Here is a 21359-nt window from a genome sequence, read left to right on the forward strand (position 1 = left end):
GAGCGTGTTATTTCCCAGTAGGCTCCGGCGGCTCCTCCAGAGCCTTCGCAGTCTGTCATGGAAATGCACAGCTTAGGACATGCTGTGAAATCCCTCCTCAAAAGCAGTTACTGTGCGTAATCAGATCCTTTACAATGTTTACTGTTTCAAGCCACTGAAGTTTAAAAATCAGGTAACTCAATAGCAGTGTATCAACATGCAAAGCGTGGAGATTTTCTGAATTAAGTTCCAAGTATTAATGCTTTCTGCGTTGCATAAATCTATTGAAAAAATGCTGAGCTGTATAATGAATTAGCAGCATATTGGACTTTACAGTCTGATGCGCTTTGGAGATGGAAAAGCTAACAAAAGGCATCAAAACAGCAAACATCAGTTTCTCACAGATGTAAACACATATGGTGGTAATACCTTAAATGGTGCAGAGTGAGAGAGCGAGTACCACACTCTAAGGCATGTTCACAGTTTCGTTAGTCTCGTTTGTAATTCATGTGGAACTGCACTCTGTGATTGGTGGAATCTGATCCTGGTTTATTTTAATATTCTTTTAGGTTAAAATTGTGGTCTGGATTAAGTAAGGATTAAATCACAGAATCATCATAGAATCTAATCTTGTTTCCCCCAGGGGATTACTCACAGAGAGAAAGCAGCAGAAATGTATATACGATAGACACATGCGTATTCCCTATCATTTTTAGTAATGGGCAATCCTGTACCAGCCAGTATTTTGGCAACAGAAGATATATGTTCTGCTTTGTAGGGCAGTGCTTGTACTGTTTACACTTGATGTCCTTTTTCAGGCAGAAGAGAAATTGTAACCCTGAAAATTATGCCTCTAGAACTCCTCCTGGACCATATTTCAATTTTATTTATCACTGTCTGGTTAACCAGTTTTGGGACATATAACATGTAGGATGTTGGAATATTATGACATAATTTCAACTTTTATTTTTAAAGCTTTGGAGTATCCAAACCTTGATGTCTCAGAGTCAACTAGAGACTACTGGGTGATAACAGGTACTTCTTAATCTCCTTCCCTCCTCCATGCACTTCAGATAATAATTTTTAGTGCTCGTTTATACAAACGCATCGGTGCAGTCATTTTACACAAAAGTAAGTGTCTGCCCACTGAACCTTCCTGTTGCATTCAGCTGGGCAAATGTATTTACAATTACTCTGGGGCATAACTATGATTTGTCATCTTGAACAGAGACGTCTCCTGCGTCCAACGCCTGCCTCAGAATTTATGTCACTTTCATTTAAGCACTTCTGAGAACAGCATTAACTTCTCAGAGTCTTAAAACACAAACAGGCTCCCCCCCCCCTCCTTGGACTTGAATTTAAATCTGAAATTAAAAGAGGCTTGTAGACATAACCCAGGAAGAAAGGTGATCTTATAAACCGAGGAAATTTGTTATGATTTGTTGACTGTCTGGGTCCAGGAATTTTTGCATCTTTCACCTGAAGCATTAAGCACATATCTTTCTGTTGGTGGAAAAGACAGTGCAGAGAATGCTATTAGGCTTCAAAATACTTGTTTTACCACAGTCATTTCACTGGTATCACATTCTCATTCGCAATTGTTTTGACTTCAGAAGTGATAACTGGGCAAAAAAGGGACCCTTTCCCCCAGACATCTTTGAGTGAGTAGATACCAAAGCCTTTCTCATCAGTGTGTCTGTACCCAGAGTTGTTTAATGCTCAGGAGAGCAAGAGAAAAGGAGCCTGATATGAAACAGATTAAATTCTACACTCTGCTTCCCAAAGCAGTGTGATTTGGTACCTGTTATATCTATTCATAATTTTGACACAAAAAATAAATTTATGCAGAGATCATGGTCCTCTGAAGGGAGTGGTACAGCCCCTCCCCATTTGGAGCCCATGAACCCAATACACCATTTCTTGCCTTTGTGCATGTACTGCAATGGAGTATTATTGACATTACAATGGAAACACGGTTTTCAAAAAAAATCACGGTGATCCCAAAAGATTTTTTTAAATACTGTTGAAAAATCATACATATGTATGAATTAAATTAGCATGCAGTATCACTTTTTTGAACTTTATGTAAATTCAATATCTTTTTAATTTTACATTCATTTATACTTAGGAAATGTTTATTCAGCTTTCAGTGCTCTCAAACGTAGGATATTTTGTTTCAAACCAAGTTGTACAAAATCCTAACTTCAGATTTCAAAACTGCTAGATGGAAAACTGTGGTTTAGTCAACAGCAGGAGCATCTGGTGAGAAGCATAAAACCAGGCAGCTCTCAAATAGGTTTTAACTTGCTTTTTACATTGAAGTTCATATATTAGGTGCTTCCTGCAGCCATTTTGGTAAACTGAAGGCCTAAGAATGTTTTTGGAGGATTTTATTCTCTGAAACATCATTGACGTTATCCGAGAAGAACACTACAGGGGCTGAAACAGAAGCACGTTATATCCCCACTGGGAATTACTGAGGGGGTGTAACAGTGTCCAGCTATTTTTCCTCTCAGCTAGTTAGTACATGCCTGTCCCAAACTGCCCTGCAGACCACGTGTTACTTTGTCTGTCCACGTGAGGTGTGCTGATATGTGATTTTTCTCCATTCCCACAGTTATTCAAGGGGTTGATATTGCATTACTGGGACTGAACAATCAGAGCTTTGCAAGATTAATGGAGCAGCGTTTGGCTCCGCTGTTTATGATGTCCCACCAGCAAGGAAGACGATTCAAACGTGCCACTACTGTGGGCAGCTACACTGTGCAGGTGGTCAATGCGACATCGGTTGCGCCTAGATATGTGTTGAAAAAAGGGCTTTGCATGTGTCCTGCCTCAATTTGTGTAAAAAAAAAAAAAAAAAAAAAGTTGTTCATCTGGGTTGAGATTTCCTATCTTTTTTCATGAATTTCAAAGCAGCGAGTGCAAAATGCATGGGTTTCTTTGTCTGCAGTCAGCCATGTTTGCGTGCCTCTCATCTAGAATTTATCATTAGTTAATCAGTGTTAATAAATATTTACTCTTTGGTTGCTTGGTACAAAGTATGTATTTTAGCATAAAGTCTCGTATTCAGCATAATGAAGAATTCAAGGCTTTTGTTCATAAAAAAAAGTTTCCTAGGCCTTCCTTTCCTATGTAACTCAATAAAGCTAGAACTTCTTTTTTCTTTTTGTTCAAAAAAAAAATGTATGAAACAGTCTTTATACATGATCAGTCATCAGAGCATGTGGCCACAGATTACATTATTTAGTAGAGATTTCAGTCCTGAGTAACTTATTAATCATCTCGCATTTAACAACATTTCCCATTCAGTATTTTGAAATGATCATATTTTGTTTTCTTACTGATTTAGCGAACTGATGCTAGTTGTGGGGGATTCAAAGAGGATCTGTCTTCAAAAATTGCATGACAAGTTATTGCTTTTTTTTTTTAATTACATGATGTTTTTCAAGAATTGCTTGTTGTGAGATATAAAACCAAATTACTACTTTTCTTGTTTGCCCACAATTCTGTGTGTTTTCCCACTGAAAGAATTTAAAAGAAGGAACAGGTTTTTACTTGCCCAAAGTATGAAACTTTGTAATATTTTCCATGAAAACATGACATATTTTATTCCCAAACATAATGGAGAAGAATCACCAAACTCCTTTTTCCTCTCATCATTAGAGGTGTTTGACACTTCCTCTACTCTCAGGAAAGACAGAGGTACAATGCAAAAATTCTGCCGGTATTCTGCAGAATAAAATGGAAAGAGCATGGTTCTCTTTATTGTCAGCCTAGGATCAAAAATAATGAGTAGAGAAATAAAATGTGAGGGAATTTTTCAACTGCAATATGCCAGTAAACTATAATAATCAATATTAGGAGAGATTTTAAGAATTCCCTCTTTACAGACGACTGTAATGTCCAAACATTTGATCCTTTCCTCCTTTTTACTGCATGCTTTTCTTGGTATAGGATTTTACCTTAGGATTATGTTTAAAATTTTTTAAGAAGGCAGTCAGTCCTCACTAATCTTAATAGCCTAGGCTATGAAGGGGAGAAGCTCTGATCCTGTGAGAATATTTGCATGGAGCTTATGCTTATACGGGGTCTTGAAGGACTTCCCTGTGTGCACTGCCTTTGAGTAGCTCCTGGCAGGTTTTGTAATGGTATAATATAAACACAGTTTATTAATCTTTCTCTCTCTTTATTTTTTTTTTTCCTGAAAGATGGTAAAAATCCAACGTATTCCAGGACCCAAGGAGCCAGCTGAACTAACATACTATACTTTATACAACGGGAAACCTTTGCTGGGCACTGCGGCTGCCAAAATTTTGAGTACTGTTGACTCCCAGCGGATGGCCCTGACCCTAGGTTATGTTATTCAAGTTCAAGCTGATCGTAAGAGTTCTTTTAAAAATTCTCTGGTTTAGTCCTTTGTGAAAACACCAGTGTAGGTATGGGGAACCTCCACTGATCACATAGAGAAATTTCAGCTGCACCTTTCTGAGCAGCTGCTTAAGTCAGGCTGCTCTTTTTCCTGTGGAAGACAGACTAATCTTTTATCATAGTAAATCAAAGCTATATACCAACTGTTATTTAGCTGATCACTGTAAACTCTATTATACAACTAATTTTACACACATACAACTCTACAAACTGAACAATTTTATGGAACTGTAAAGTCAGAATTAATTCTGATGCTAACTAAACCATGACTGCTGGAGCTAAGTTGCTATTTAAATAACTTGACCCAGAATAAAATGTGGGGCTATCAAGACGTCCCTTATTTTTGCCTTGTTCAAAATAATATAGATTATTTCTCTCTCAAAGGGACTTTTTTTTTTTTTTTTAAAGAATCATTTTCACCAGGAATTTTGTAAAGTGCACCTCATGGTTCTTAAAGATATTCTTTAGACACAAATCAGAAAAGTGCAGTTGAACAGAACTACTTGTGTGTATGGACAGTTTTCAGATTCAAGATATGGTAGCATCATTCACAATAATGTGGCCAAAATAGTAATCCATTCTTGAAAAGTAAAGTGTTTTATATTTTCTAAGACTTGCATCAGTTCCTGAGTGATTGTGGGCACAGGTGTTTTGTTAAAAAAAGGTTTTTTGGATATTCCTGTATAACTGACCCACAGTCATAAACCTGTGGCGGAGCTTGGAGGCTTTTCTGCGCAATAGCAGCTTAATGTATGAATTGATGCCTTTAGCTAACTGAATGTCTCCACTTTGCCAAGGTATTTATCCAGATGGAATTAAAATTGTACAGTGGACTTCTGTACTGGATCTCCTTACTGGCTAAACAGCATATAAAATGGGACTCCCTGGTGCCATTATTTCTGCCTGAGGGCGCAGTGATACTGAAATAATTACATGTAATGGTGATAGGAAAAGAAGGGACCACTGTAATAAGTAATTGATGTATCATCCATAAACATATGATTGAGTTAGAACACTAAAGTATGACATAATTTCCAGAGAATGGACTATATACTGTACCTGATCCTTGATTTGATCATGGTCTGTTACTGACTTTAATTGGACTGAAACCAGGCATCTCCATTCCTGCTTCCATGAAGTCTAGCATTTAAATTCTAAATTACTTTGTTTTCCATGAGACTATTTCTTTAATGTAATTTTTACTAAAGCAGCCCTAGATAATACATAGCAATTTCCTAGCTCTTTGTGCAGTTTTGTGATTTATGTGAGTATTTAGGTAATTATGACATCTGCTGCTCATCATCTAACTTTGTACTTCCATGGTCTGATAAGGCAGCCTCGTTCATCTGTAGATTTTTATACTAGTTAAATATGCACAGAATACTGTAAGAAGAGAATATACAGAAATTGAAATTATGACCCCGGGTAACTGAGATTCTGAAGCTAGGGTATTTGAAGTATAGGAGGTAGTTCTAGCTTTATACCTTATTATAGAAACAAATCCATTTCTTTCCTTTTGGACATGGTATTTGTAGTCTGTCTTTGTATTCCCAAAGAAAATACTCTGTGTGCATTTCATTTTTACTCATTCTAATTTCTGTTATAGCAGAATGAAAAGTTCTGTACCAAAATGCAGTAACAGAACACATCTACCCTCAGGAGCTCGTAGTTTGGTTAGACAAGACAGATGAATCATAACAAAAAATATGGATGTTCCTGTTTTATAAGTGAGGGACTGAGTTACAGCAAAATGAAAGGCTTGCTTCAAAATCCACTGAAGTCTTATCGAGTTGAATGAACCATGGATTGACTTAAGGTCACATTGGAAGCTGGTAACTGAATTAAAGATGTAAACCAGGATTCCTGAATGTCTGTCCAATTAGCCATAAGGTCATAGTTTCCTCTGCGTTCCCTAGAAAGGATAAGTATAATTTTTCAACAATTGTTTGCTGCTCCCACAACAGCAGTCTATAATTAAAGTTACTGTTATCTGATAAAATTCAGATTCAGTTTCCCTCTCCACAGCCCTTTCGTCCCCAAGCTAAATGTCAAAGTTAATTATTAAGAATTATGCAAGTCCATTGAAAAGTGAACCTTGAAAGTCTTCAACCTGGCTTTTTTGGACAGTCTTTAAGCATGAGGTTACTGTTACACTCTGTGCAAGATATGTACCTAATGGCACTACTCCTACGTCACCCAACAAACTACACTGACTTTGCAAAAAGTTGTAGATCTACAAAGAAAATAGGCTCAAGCTTCAGACAGCCTTTCAGCTGGCTTTCATAACTGCAGCTGAACAAGATGGTATGCATTTGAAGTCTGATCCTGAAAGATGCTGAGTGCCTCTGACAGCTAGTAAGCTCAATGACATTTGAAAGCACTGGTCCCCTAGGAAATGGGAAAGGCTGCTTTATGCTGGTATTCTCACAATTGCCTGTCCATGCCAGCAACCAGTGGCACTGGAAAATAAATAGAGATAGCATGGTGAAATCCACAAAATATTTCACTAAAACAAAATTCAGCTTTGTAAGGAGATTATCTGGTGTTTTTCCAGAAAGAAATGAAATGAGACAGCTGGGGATGTGTCACAGGAGGATCTCTTATGTGTATACAAGTTGAAGGTTCATACTAAGAGACTTTATTCTGATAAAAGGGAATCTAAAGTGTTTTAGCATCACTGCATTTCTGAAATGTACCCTTTTCCTGGTGCCATTGTTATTAAAACTGCAAGTAGCTCTTTCCAACCTCATCATTTCCCCTCCTTCAGAAATGATGGATTCATTTTGACCTTAACTATGATAAAGTATTTCTAGAGCACAAGAGAGGCATTTTCTTATTCCCTATTGATATCAATAATAACTACTAGTGTGCTTAGCTTCGTTGGTTTTGAAAAAGCTCTACTTGTTTACTCTTGCTGAGCCAGTAAGACTTTGATACCAGGTATAGGCTCCATGTGTATACTTTTAACACACATGCTACCTTACTATAAGCTGTTATTGTGCGTGAAAAATAATTACGGATTTATTACTTGCACCTTTTTTTGCTTATTCTGTAAAGGAACCATTGGAGTGATATCTAATATAGCATCGACTTGGGAGTTGATGGCTGCTTTTGCATATAACTGATGTTATATGTAAAATATAACTAAGAGAAGAGAGCCCAGGGATTTGTGAATTGAACAGTGTTGCTGAGTCTTTTTTTTTTTTTCTGACTTAAGGAATACAAAGGTATAGCTAGATTACTAACAATCCTTTTATACTAATTATTATATGGAGACAGCTGGAGGCTGTGTTGGAAGCAATTCAAATCTTGCGTTTGCACAGTGAGACTTACCGATGCTGGTTTGCAATTTTCTGTAGCGGTGGTGAAGAACCCCCCAAACAACCTGTGGATCATTGCAGCGGTGCTGGCTCCCATTGCTGTGGTTACAGTTATCATCATCATCATCACGGCGGTTCTGTGCAGAAAGAACAAGAACGACTTCAAACCAGACACCATGATGAACCTGCCTCAGAGAGCCAAAGTGAGTGACCGAGCTCTAGACCCCAGACGTCCGTTTGCGTTCTGAGGCTTTAACTGTGTTTCTCTGCTAGGTGTAGTTGAAGGATGTTTGGAATTGAAATGGTCGTTACTTACAGCTTGGATCTTTGCACTTCCTCTCTGCCCCTGACCCCACCAGTCACAGCGATCACCCCTCCGTTCTACTCGGGACCCATCACCTTCCCTCACAGCCCGTCCCTTGCCACAGCGGTAGCAGTTACGCGGTGACGCGAGGCCCTGAGCCCTTAGGGCTGCGTAGGCCTTGCTCAGGGCGGTCGCTGCCCTCGTGAAGTTGAGGAGCTGGGGTGTTAGGCCTGGGCCTCGTCAGCAGCACGTCTCCACCCGACTGCTAATCCAGAAAAGACGTTCTTTGAATTTTTTTCAGAAAACTTATCCCACTGCTATTTTCCTTTTAGATGTTTTGCACTTTCTGATTTAGTTGTGGATACTGTTGGTTAGGTTCAAACAATTATATTTTCCTTAAAGTTACTAACCCCTATCAATTCCAAGATGGTTGTTTTTCCAAATCAAATGCGTTCCCGGTTTGATTCTCTGTCTAACAGAAAAAATGTCACAGAATACTGATTTGCCTCCTTAGTGAAAAAAGTCTGCCTTCTCAATGCCTCTGTTAAATGGCTCTTCAACAGGGCCACTCCAGGTCAGGAGTTTTGAGCCCACAGAGCCTGTGTGTAAGTCACACTGTTCCTTCGCCCTTTTAGCTGGCTTTGGTTTTCTCCACTGGCATGGGATTGAAATGATAAATTTTCTCTTTGGTTTCTTAATGCTACAGGCAGCAGGATTATTGTGATTTCAGCTCTGTTGCTTCTGCTGAAAAATGTCGATTGGAGGGAGAGTTGAAGGCAGGCATGATGCGTATGACAGCTCTTTTCTCCTCATCTTAGGTTAGTTGCAGATGGGTGCAGCTGGTGCCAGCTGGAAAAAGACATTTGTATCAAAAGTGATGTGAAAAAGACATTTCCATTTTGGTTCCAGTACGCTCATCTATTATAGATGTTATCCGGTGTTATCAAACTAGTATTAAGACTAGATTTGCAAAAGTAAAACAAGCAATATCACAAACACAAACAAAAATTAATACCGCTGCAGTGATATCATATAATGTCCCATCAAAACCTCTAAAATGCAAATCATGCCTTATTAGCGGCTGTTGCAAATACTGTGCACCACTTGATTCTTCTTATATGTAATCTTAGTCCCAGCTAAAGGACAAAATGAGACTATAAATTTGTACATTGTTTTGAGCTGGCCATCATTACGGATGCTTTACAGCTGAAGAAAGTTGCTATTTAAAAAACTCCACTGCTGGTTGAAGGTACAGCACAGAAAAAACTTGGAGGTATTTTAATATTTTAATCCATAGTTGTCATTCCAAAAAGAAAGAGAAAGTTGATTTTTTACTTTTCCTGAGAAATCAGATTTAATCAGGCTGTAAGACACATGGTGAGGTTAAAACCTATTCAGTCAGGTTACATTTGCATCAGCCGTCCATGTTATCAGATGGGAGTTGCATCTGCAGAGCAAAACAATTGGTGCTGAGCTCCCAGCATCCACATTACACTGTTTCAGGAGATTTTCCTGCAGACTTGCTTACATTTGCAGCTGGAGTGCAGTAGGTCCACTTCTAGAGTGCATTTCCCTGTTTTGGTATATTTTGAGACTCCATAAAATTTAATTTAATTCATTATATGAGAAGCGATGCATTTCAAAATGAAAGCTAAATTGCTTTCCATTTAGTTTCAGAATGATGGCTCCATCAGAAAGGTTCAGCCAGGTCTAGTTTAGAGTATACGCTGGTATATGGACCATGGAACATAAATTTTGCAGCAGGACTGGGAATGGGCTAGTTTTGTTATTCCTGATTTCAGCATCTTTACTTAAAATAAGGCTAAGAAATGTATTTTGGGAAGATAATGAAATTAGGCCATTTTGAAAAAGGAAGAGTTTTAGCTTTATTTTTAATTCCAGCATTAGGGATGTCGGGAATAGTGGCAGTTACTTGAACTGCAATTGCTACATTTCATGCAGTTTGGCAATACAAAGAGCTGATGAGCACATATCTGTATCGCATTTAAAATGAATATATTATATGTCATAGCTTAGAAAAGTGCCTGAGACTGCTCGATTAATGTTCTGTAAGTGGAGTCACAGCAGAGTGATTTTTAGTTTAAGCAGGAGCTTTGGTATTTTGTTTCTGTATGTCTGAGACTTGCTGTTGAATCACTGGCGCCGTTTTTGGATAGCTTTTGAATATCCAGCGAACTGTGTAGAGAGGAAAAGAGAATATTATGGGCTACCCACAGCCTTGGATTTCAGCCGGTTTTGTTTTCACCGGTGCCATTGTGTGTGTCTGGATTCCCAAAGTCCCGTCCCAAGGGGACTGGCAGAGCAGGGCTGCCTGTTCATCGCTGCGGTCCGGTTGCTGCTGGGAGCAGCGGGAGGCTGCGGGTCCCCACGCTCCGTCCCATGCCAGCGGGAGAGGGTGCACAGACGCAGCGCGGAGGGGTCACGAGACATAAAATTTAGCCTTAAATATCCTTCTGCAGCTGGGGGAGGTGATGTAACGCACCAGCAGGGCTGCTGCCTGCGCCTGGTAATTCAAGGAATGACTTTTGTTGTTGTAACAGCCTGAAGGCTAAAGAAATGAAGTTTGAAAAATGACCTCGCGTACGTAGTGTAGTTTATAGTAGCTTTCTTGGGAGCTGTGTTGCTGTTCGGATTTGCCTTAGCAATCAGGGACATCTGGACTAAGTTGCAGGGAAGAGAGGCTGTTACCATATATTTTCTTTTAATCGGCTCTCCAGTTGTAAAATTAAAAGAAGTATAAATTCAAATCGGTGAAATTCTGATGGGAATTTATTCTAATGTTCTTTCAATGCTGTTTTTATTTTGAGCAACTGTGTTTACTTTGAGGTTTTGGATAGATATTAGCTTTTACATAGCTTGCTTTCTAATTCACCGCATACTTCTTTAAAGGCTGTAATCTGATTTGTCACCTTTCCTTTCTTTTAGAGCATGAGAGAATAAGCTTGCAGGTGAACAGAGATAAGATCTGCAGTCTAAGTCCTGCAAGCAAAAGCAAATACTGCAGGCCATGAGAAAACAACCACTATCAATTTGATAAAGTGCATGGAAAAAAAAAAGAAAGATCAGAGAAACTGTCTGTGTACATAGGTATACATGTAGAGGGGAGGAGCTGATTATCCTTATTTTTTTTCCCTTCTTTTCTTTTTTTTTTTTTTTAAATACCAGTGTCTTTTTCATGATCATTACAAGGGAAAAAGTCCCAGAAACAGCTCCTTATATTCAGTGTGCCATTTGCCAGGCAATGTAATTTAATAGTCTCATCATTCATTTATTATTTCAAAAGCAATATTCAAATCCCAGTCCTTCGGTCTTTCTCAGTATCTTAGCTGTATTGGACATCTACGCTTGCAGTGCTTCAGCAGTGCCTGATCATGATTTAGTCTTGCCAGTTCCCTTCAGGGGTGGTAAAGCCATCTGCTCCTGTGGGCTTTTACAGAGCAGGGTTCCAAGATAAATGTTATTTAATGCAATATGTCCGCTGATGAGGATGGCTTTTTCAGCTCTTCCTTTATTGCAGTTTGTTACTAGACATGGTGGTAAGTAGAACTCAGACTAAAATAATCCTTCATTTTCTTCCTTTGGCAGATCCGAGCTGGGACTCTGCAGAGTTCTTTAGTAATTCTTGTGTTCTGCTGCTTCTGGTTTGGTTTTGTTTGTTTTGGGTTGTTTTGGTTTTTTTTTCTTTTTTTTTTTTTTTAATAAGAGATGACGTATAAGTTGTAACTTCTACTCTTTCAAAGGCATGGAGGGAGAAATAACTGATTTAATCAGCTTTTCTCTTTTGATACATTTTGCAGAGTATCTGGGAGAGTCTTGACTAACACTTAATGTAGATAATAAGGTTGACAATCATTATTTTGGTTAAAAATATTACTATCTAGGATGTGGTGCAGTAGTTCTTCCTAGCTGTCCTTCACACAGCTTCTGCTTCCCCTTTCTTCATTCCCTTCCCTTTCTTCGTTTCCTCCCTTTGTAGCTAATTTGGTGACTGTTTTTGTGGTACCCTGCCTTCGGAGGAGGGCAAGCAGAAGGCCCCGTCAGGGCCGATATCATCATGACTTGCCATGGGGTGGTGATGGTGAATTGGCATTTCTCTGATATGTTGCATGTTCCATCGTGGTAATGCACAGAGACGTCTGCTCTCCCAAATCAGCATTAGCCCAATTAGCGTCTCCTTAATGCACTGGAGCTACTTATCAGAGGAATACTGAAGTACATGAGCACATTAGAAATCATCAGCCTCAGTTCGAGCAGGAGATTGGGAATGCGATGCAGATCCCCATAAACAAAAAGCATGTTTTGTTTTGTTTTAAAAAACAGAAGACAGCCCTGTTATTTTCAGACCGAGATCGCCTATGAAATTTATCTGTATTTCTAGCTATAGCCCAGATTTAGTAAGGGACAGGACAAGAGAAAATGTTTTTTCGGAGTTCATCCTTTTTCTGTGCCATCAGCAAATTTTTTTATCCAGCTGATTTTCTTCTGGAACTAAAATATTCAATGGCAACATGACAGGAACCTGAGAGAGACTATTCAGTTATTAACCGTCTAATTCTGATGTGTTTCCAAAAGTATGTTTGAGGGTTAAAATCACTATTGCTCACCTTTGAAGGGTTTTATGGTGCTTTTTTAGCATTCTGTCAATAGTCTTTGTACTTCAGGAGGAGCATCCTTCCAGGTTTTGGTAAATTAATTGCTAGCCTAGCAAGAACATTTTTATGTATTACATGTTTTTTCCAGAGGTGGTCAGGAATTTGAATGATTTATTTTTCATACTTTTTTTCCGATAGAAAATACAGGTTGTTTTTTTCTCTCCCCCCGACTTCTCTTCTTTTTTCCAAGCGAAAAAGCAGTTTGGAAATGTAAGTTTTGCTTAAACACTTTAATTTTTCTATTAAGAGAATTCACCTTTCGGTGGCTGCTTTGCCCAGAAGGCATGTGTCAGTTCTGCTTGTTCCTTGCAGAGGCAGCCGGGAAAGCCGGCCGGGCTTTGGGGAAGGAAAGGCTGGGCACACCGCCTTCGCCTGCCTCGCTGCAAGGCTCTTGCGAATGTCGCTTCCTGAGAGAAACAAGTGAAGTCAATAACAACCTTCCCAGTAGGCAACTGGCAAGCCAGGGGAAATATAATTTCACTGATCTGAAAAAGATCCTTTTCTGGAAAATGTTGCCCGTGAAACTTTGGTGTTTGCCTTTTTTACTTTGTCTTGATTTGGAATAAATTACTCCCACCCTCTTCAGAAACATAAGATTTTTTTCAGGGAAAGTTTTCCATTTTCTGTATGGTCTTATTTTTCTCCCTCCTAATTTTTTTCTTCCATATGCTCATTCTTCCATTGTCTCTTAAAGGAATTTCTGGGGGTGTTATGGCAGGGTAAGAAAGGTTAGCCAAGATCAATTTTATACTAACTAATGACGTTTAAAATATGTGGAATGGAGATCTCATCAGAAAATTGGTTGTTGTTGGGCATTCATATGGCAATCGACATATTTTTATCGTTGTTTACATAATTAAAGAAGTTAAGAGTTAGTGGAAAATTTTATATTGAAGTGGAAATTTTATATTAATATATGATGCATGCTGGAAATTTCTTTTTTTCTCCTGCTTTTTTTTGCAGCCAGTACAAGGCTTTGACTATGCCAAGCAACACTTAGGTCAGCAAGGAGCTGAAGATGAGGTTTTACCTGTAACTCAGGAGACCGTTGTACTTCCACTTCCAGTTAGAGATGCTCCTGCCTCCCAGGAGAGAGAAATTACTCAGGATGGGAGCACCATCAAAACTGCCAAATCCAATGAAACAAGGAAAAGGTATGGACTGGCGTGTTTCCGCAGGGGGGTGGAATAGGATACATGCTGCTGGTTGCTCAGGAAAAAACTAAGGTTTGGCACCCAGGCTCTGTGTGTGGCAGATGGTTCCTCCATGATGTATATTCTTGGCATAACGCTGGTCTGCGCTGGATGTGTAAGTTTGCTGCAAAATACAAGATAAAATAAAGTGAAGTCTTCACAGATTGTACATGCGTAGAGGAGGTAAATGGGAAGTGGCTCTCATATGCATGCTGGTGTTGTACAAGAGAGGAGCCCAAACGACACAGGGGATCTGGAGCATGAGCACCGATTATTTCTGAAATGAACCAAAAGACAGGACCTCAGCCACTGTAAGTTGCTGTAGCTCCCCTGACAGACTCTGTCATTCCAGAATTGGACCCAGTGTCTTCATTAGCAGAAGAGCAAGCCCTAAACATCCGCTAAATTATGGAAGACCTCTAGATCCAAAGCATCTACAGCAGGACAAAACTTTTGAGAGTGTAAGAATAGGCTAGATAATGTTGGTGTCTAGGGTAAAGTGTCCTAGGTTTGCAGCATCTTCACAGGAAGCCTACAGTGTTGTAGGATCACAGATTAGGAAGTCCCCAGAAGTTATCTGGCTCTTTCTCTTCTTCACTGCAGGGTCAAATACACCCCTAACTCAACCTTATCTACCTTTTTTTAAAGTCTTCCAGTGGTGGGATGATCACAGCCTCCTCAAGCAATCTGTTCTTCACTCCCTTTCCTTTTAGGAAGTTTTACTTCATGTCTACTCTCAATTATCATCAGAATAGCTGAAGATCATTATTTCTTGTCTCAGTCATCTCAGGCAAGGAAAGCAGATTATCCCTTTATCCTAGCTGTTTTGCATGTTTTAAGTACATTTTTCTTTGACCCGCTCTCCTTGAAATTAGAGTGGAGCATCATCAACTTTTTATTGCTGAAGAATGATACTGAAGGGAAGAGAGAAAAATAAAACTGTTAGGTAAACAGCCTGAACAGAGGTAACAGTTGTTGCCTAGTTCACTGGCATTACACAGTCCTTGCTTCTTGAAGGGACTTCATAACATAAAAGAAGACTATCGGGATACTGCAGAGAAATTCTATAGAAAATCAAATCTTCATAGTTGAGTCACCTCATCTTGTACTTGTCAATGCACCATGATATTTGTCCCTTTGGAGTAATGGAAAAGCTTGGAAAACTCGGCACAATATTGCTGTATGCTGTGACTGGGACACACCGGAGCCATCTGCAGCCGCAGGAGGCGTCAGTCCGCATGGCGCAGGGCTGGAGAAGCTGGTGCTGCTGCTCTTCCTGGGGGTAGACCTCCCCATTGGTCATAAGATGAGGTTTTTCCCTACAGAAAAATGGAAACAGAAGGATCCGGAGCTGGTGTGTGGTTTGACGTACTTCTCTGGTTGTATAGTAAATCACCTGGAATATGGAGAGAGCTGTCTGCAAGGAGCACCAAGAGAGAAGAGGAAACCAGCTGAGAACTCCCCTGGTTCCTGTGATTGCTTCGCTAGGTTTAGGTGTAAACTGTTGTTCTGCCCTTTAATGTCAGTGATGTGTTGTTCACACCATAAATCACTTGAACCGTTAGAGTCAGGTTATATAGCACCTGCGAACCAGGCAGCACTTGTGCCTTTTGAGTCTTCCGTCCTCTGACGAAATGACTGACAAATGGAAGATGACCATGCCACCGGCTGTCGTTGCTGGTGCTGGACCACCACAGGTTAAGCCTTTGCAGGAACTGTTCTTTAAAAAATGTTTTGAAGCCTCTCCAAAGCCATGTGTAAACACACACAAAAAATGTAAACCAGGCCTGTTAATTAATCCTCTAACAAAAGTGATTAAGCTCTTCACTCAGTCCTTTGAATGAGTGCAGAAATCCCCCTCTACTTAATCTGCACAATTTTAAACAAACGCTGATAAGCAAACTTGATACAGGAAAGTTATTCTCATTATAAAATGTCTTGAACCTTGGTGCCTTCCTAAGCAAATAACTAAGAGCTAGTTTTGCCTCCTTCAGGGTGATTACTTGAGTAAGTGAGAACATGCAGAATTTTAGCCTTTTTTCATTTCCAGGAGCTGTGTCTGGGGATGGAATTTAATGGTTTCTGAAGATGAAGAAATATTTCTTGACCTTTATGTATTTGCTCTTTCGTGCAGGCTGCTTTGTAGCCTGGAAAGGTCAATTTAAATCAGACCGCCATGAAGTGGCTGGTAACTGATCAGAATATCTTCTCTGATATTACCACTGAAGGAATCTTCACAGTTAACAATATGATGGCCACTTAAAAAGGATGACTATTTAGATCAGTGGCAGCAGAAATCATTGTGCAAGCTATCCATGGTTGCTCCTTTCCTTATTCCCAAGTGGAGCAGGTTTTCTTCAGGTGTTGGTCTGTCCCTGGATGAATTTTTTTTACTGGGCTGGGATTATACATTAGCAGTGCCAGACAGGTTTATAGGGAAGGAATGCTACTTTCCAAGAATATTTGTTCTCAATAGAATTTCACAAGAAAATCCTCAGGCTGGGCTGACCTGAGCTGTGTTGCATGCTGAGTTCTCCTGAAACCCTGTAGTTGGAAAGAGCCTGTCTCAAATTATATATATTTCCACCTAGGTTGTCATCAAAAGAGAGTCCCTAAGGATTACTTTTCTCATACTTGTCCCTTCCTGTTCTGACCACAGTAAATGCTCTCTACTTACACCAGACAGGGCAGTCAGAACTGGAGGTAAATGAAAGTTTCAAGCTGGCAATACAGTATTGGCAATAATTTACAGGATGTTTTTTACAGTTGTTTTGCTTTAGCACCTTTTTCTGGATATAAAGCCATTGTGACAGCAATAGAACTTGATTTGATTTTTTTCTCTGTAAATGAAAGTCCTTGTGACCAAGTCCTTTTTTTTTTTTTTTTTTCCTCCACTGCAAACTCTTTGCATTATCCTGTCATTGGCCGTGACAATCCAGTGATTGCAGATAGGTGCATGAGTAACTATACAGGTCCTGTGGACACTTCTCATTCCCGTTGTGGCAAGTTACACGTGTGGAAACAATGTGACACCATGTCTGGATGTGGAGGAGCACCAAATTTAGCATTTTCTAATTTGGCCTGCTTTTCTCAACATGTGCATTAGGATTTGAGTAATTTGCCCACCCCCAAAAGAAGAGAACTTCTGCTGAGAGCTTGCTCCCGGTGCAGCCCAGAGTTACGCTGCTAATTTCTGTTCTTGCTCCTCGTTGGGACTGAATGCTCGCAGCAGTTCTGCTCTGCCCTCCCTCCTCACCCTCCGCGGGGACCAGTTCCAGGGCAAGGATATGCAATGGCTGAGTAAAACAAGCATTTTCGTATGAGTTTCAGCAAATAATGGTGCTGGTTAAACCAGGTTACGTGCAAAAAAGGAGAATTTTCTTATCACATTGTGCGTGTGTACGTGTAAAGTGAGGGAACTTTGCATTGTGGCTGACAAAACAGTTTAGTGTAAACGCAGGCTAAATAATAAAGGAATTAGTTTAGCCATATACACAAAAACAAAGGTCTGCTTTATTTTAGCTGTATAACAACTGACACTGAATTGATAACAGGATTTTTTGTCCTCTGCAGTGCCGCTTCTGTCATTGTGGGGGTTGTGCATGAGAAGCGGTTGCATTCGATGCCACTAAGATGCCTATCGACCCCAAACTAATGGAGAAGTCGTGTTCTCCTACCGTCGCTCTGTTCCTGCCTTTACTGTGTTTCTGTGTGCAGTTTATATTCTGTCTCCTTTTGGTACAAAATCAGACTTGAAAACTCAGTGATGCAAACTGTGCGAATGAAATAACCTTGAAATAAGGTTTATAAGGAAGAACTCACAGCCTCCCTTGTTGCTATGGTTACTTGCAGCCGGTCCCCGAGTCAGAACGGCTCCATCATCAGCAACGGGTCGGGAAAGCCCAGCTCCGGCCGCAGCTCCCTCCAGAAAGTAATGGCACCGCAAAAAGTGACAAAAGACGAAGGAAGGAAAAGAAACGGTGAGAAGTGTGTCTCGATGAAAGCCGCTTGCGGTCGCTCCTGTAGCCGTACCCACGCAGGCACTAACTATGTTGAAACCATCTTCCTATACCTTCAGAAGTACTTAGGCATTTTCTGTTCGTAGCTGGTTGTTTTGGGTTTTTTGGTGTGGTTTCCCCCCCACCCCTTTACTGCTATAGCTGTTTCTTAACCCCACATGAAGCAGTATGGTGTTTATTCTTTGTGTGGGCCTTTGCAAGTTTTCTTTCTTTTTTTTTCTTTTTTATTTTAAATACCAGTAAACTAATGAAGCCATGATGCTGCTTAGTAGGTGGACAGGGTTTACAGCTTTTTTTTTTGTGTAGAGTCTGAAGATACTTATTTCCATTACTGCTGTTGCTAAGCTGGCCCAGATCTGATGAAGATGAATTAATTAGGTAAAAATTAATTTGAGAAAGTGCGAGACGTCCAGAGCTTTAACTTTCTATCTTTTATCATCCTTGTCATACCTTTTTGTTATTAACACTTACGGGCAGCTTTTCCTGATGCACCTAGGATGTTACGCTGGATGTTTTTTACAAGCCCTTGGTTGATGGTGGCGACCTTGAGACTTGAGATGTATCAGGAACATCTGATGAGAGTAGAATTCAATCCCCTTTCTTCCTTGCTTTTCTTTTGTCTGTCTCTCTGCTTATTTCTCCTGAGTTACAGCTTTGCTTCCATAGCTATATTTTCCATATGAATAGAAAACACTGTGGCTGAACCAATTGATCACTTTGCTCTAAAGGGAGGGAATTAAACTGGGTGTGGTCTCATCAGATTCTGTCATGAACACAAGTCTGTAATTCTTCTTTGTCAAAAATGGAAGTGTGGGTGGAAGGACTCGGATAAAGAGAAAATCTTAGTGTAGATCTCCTCTCCTTTCTCCAGTAAATCGCCTGAGTAACCTCTGTGGAGCGCTCTGATGGCAACCCTGGTATCACATCATATCATCTCTTGATGATCATTATGCCTAATACTAAAGTGTCACACAAAGGCTTTGCTGCTTTAGCAGGAATACAGTGTGATACAGAGACAGACACAAAGCACCAGAGATGGCCTCTGTTACGTACAGCAAAATCATACCGCGTTTTTTTAAGTGTCCTCTGTTCTTTCCGTTCATGTACCATAGAGCTTTGCATCTTGTGGGGACCATATAATTGATATAACTGTAGTACTCTGTTTTTAAATCAGCTTCACTGAGATTTATGCGCATTTGCAAATTCAGACAGAGAAGCGAAGTTGTTAATTTTCTTTTGTTATGTGTTTGTCACCAGTACTGCTTTCTTCTGACAGACCTGTCACTTTACTGATTACTCCAGACCTGTAATAGTAAGTATTCTGACTGGTCTTTCTCAAAGAGGTCTTTTTTATAGACAGCATAACAAGATTTCATGGTTCTAAGTTTCAAGGGTCGTAATTATTTTTTCACTGTTTCAAATGTTGCTCATTTTATGAGACAACAACGTTCATGGTTTCCAGAGTTAAAAGCTGTAATTTATGCTGGTTTTTTTTCATCCCTACCCAGGAAAGCCAATATTCAAAAACAGTGTCAGGTGGCATTTACACATGTAGGCAAAATAATTTAGTGAAGGTATTTTTTTGTTTTGTTTTGTTAGGTTTTAAATCTTCAGAGAAAATTGGTAAGAACTCCCAGTTTCTTTGTTACAGAATTGACTAACACCTAACATCCTTTCTTCTGATCTGGACTGTAGTGTGTTTCTAGAACGTACACATGCTGCTTCAAGAAATCTTTCAATGTAGTATGAGGGAATACTGACCCTTTATTTTAAATCTTAATTTCATTATAATTTTAGCTTCAACTTTATGTGCTTTTCAAGTTATGCTGGAAAACCAATAACTGCTTTATTTACATGTTTATTTTACCTTCTGTCTTCTGAAAAAAAGCCTGAATAATGATGTAACTTAATATGGTCAAGGTGCTCCTTGCCTGAAGCAGCTAAGTGATTTCTAGTTCTAGCGCAATAGGGAAAACATCTCCAGCGTATACTCCATTCATACTATGTATTCTTGTCATTTGTTCCTACTGCATGCTGGCACCAAGATTTTGAGCTCCTGTGGCAGAAGGAAGAGCAGTATTTGCCCTTTTAAAAGTGGTAGTACTGTATATATACAAAATATGAGAGAGATAGGCTCTTTCTGTCTGACTATTCTGGCTTTGAAGGAACCTGTGCGTGAAACACCTTATTTGCAGAGCCCTCCTGGTAGACTTCAGCCACTTCTAGAGGAACTTCTTCACTTGACTGCCATGGCCCTATAAAGGGTTGCCTGGTAGTTTCCAGGCACAGATATGAAAGGGAATAAATACATTGTTCCCTGGTAAAGAGATGGGGACTTTTTAGCTGTAGGTGTATCTTTTAAGATATGTTTAGGAGAGTTTCCTCATACAACCCTTTCAGAACAGCTTCTGAGAAGGAAGGAAGATGTGGACATGGGAGGTGAAATGGCCTCCCCCTTACCAGAATTACAGAGCTGGCCCCACATTTATTCTTAAATGCATGTGCAGATGTGGTTTTGACTTCTGCGTTGCATGCTTCCAAATGCCCGATGAAATTAAAAAACAAAAATCAAGGCACCCATTACTTTTTGTCACAGAGCTTATGCTTTGTTCCCCAGTGCTATGATTACAAACACTGTTGTCATCTCTGATATTTTGTTCTTTTTGCAGGGTTTTCTCTTTATCCAGCGTGATTAGCATCAGTAGAATGTGTTGGCTGTTTTTCTTTCCAGTTTAAGAAAGAAGCTGCTTTTCTCCTAGTTTGTCTGAACCTGCTCCAGCTCTCTAGCCTGGTTGTAGGCTGACGCCTTTAATGCGCATGTCAGCAAAAGCAGCAGCATATTTTCTTCTCTGAAAAGCAGCATCTTTAAAATTGGAATGAATCCCTTGATGGTCACATGTTTGATTTGGGGACTCCAAGTTAGAATGGCTCATTAGTTGCCATAGTTACAGACCAATTTTAGATTCTATTTCTTGCTGACATTTAGTTACACGGAAAAATGACAGCACTGGATGTTACCTCAGTACATAAACTCTATATGGCTTGTATCAAAATTGACTGCAAATGGAGTGTGTCAGGGCTGAGAGTGAACAATGTGAAACCAGCATAGACTGACAGGCTTGGCCTGAGGACCTGATGTTTTGGAGGATCTGGAGAACTCTTTGGCCAAGCCTTATTTCTACAGAAAACATGAATAAAATATCTATTTGTATTACAATAGTGATAAACTTTGGTAAGATAATTGCATTTTTTCCCTTTGTTTTTCTTGGAAAACACTTACTAGTATTTTAATAGGAAGTTTCCTTTCTAAAAGTTGATGAGTTGTGCTTTCATTTACTTTGGGCACTTAAAAAAAAAAAAAAATTAACCCCTTTTTTTAAAAAGTGCCCAACTGTATATGTTAGAGGATTGTGAGATGAATGAATCAGCCAACAGAGGTA

General features: G+C 39.6%; 1 protein-coding gene across 1 annotated transcript in view; it reads left to right on the forward strand.

The window, feature by feature from the left end:
• Window positions 1-21359, forward strand: part of KIAA1549L (KIAA1549-like ortholog) — a 71576-nt gene that overhangs the window by 12580 nt on the left and 37637 nt on the right. Inside the window, exons 6-11 of the mRNA XM_010563909.1 lie at window positions 955-1014; window positions 2597-2748; window positions 4191-4362; window positions 7770-7933; window positions 13671-13861; window positions 17753-17880. Of these exons, the coding sequence (XP_010562211.1) occupies window positions 955-1014; window positions 2597-2748; window positions 4191-4362; window positions 7770-7933; window positions 13671-13861; window positions 17753-17880 (867 nt within the window). The remainder of the gene's footprint in view (window positions 1-954; window positions 1015-2596; window positions 2749-4190; window positions 4363-7769; window positions 7934-13670; window positions 13862-17752; window positions 17881-21359) is intronic.

This window comes from Haliaeetus leucocephalus, unplaced genomic scaffold (assembly GCF_000737465.1).
Source record: "Haliaeetus leucocephalus isolate CR32 unplaced genomic scaffold, Haliaeetus_leucocephalus-4.0 Scaffold173, whole genome shotgun sequence".
Lineage (NCBI taxonomy): Eukaryota > Metazoa > Chordata > Aves > Accipitriformes > Accipitridae > Haliaeetus > Haliaeetus leucocephalus.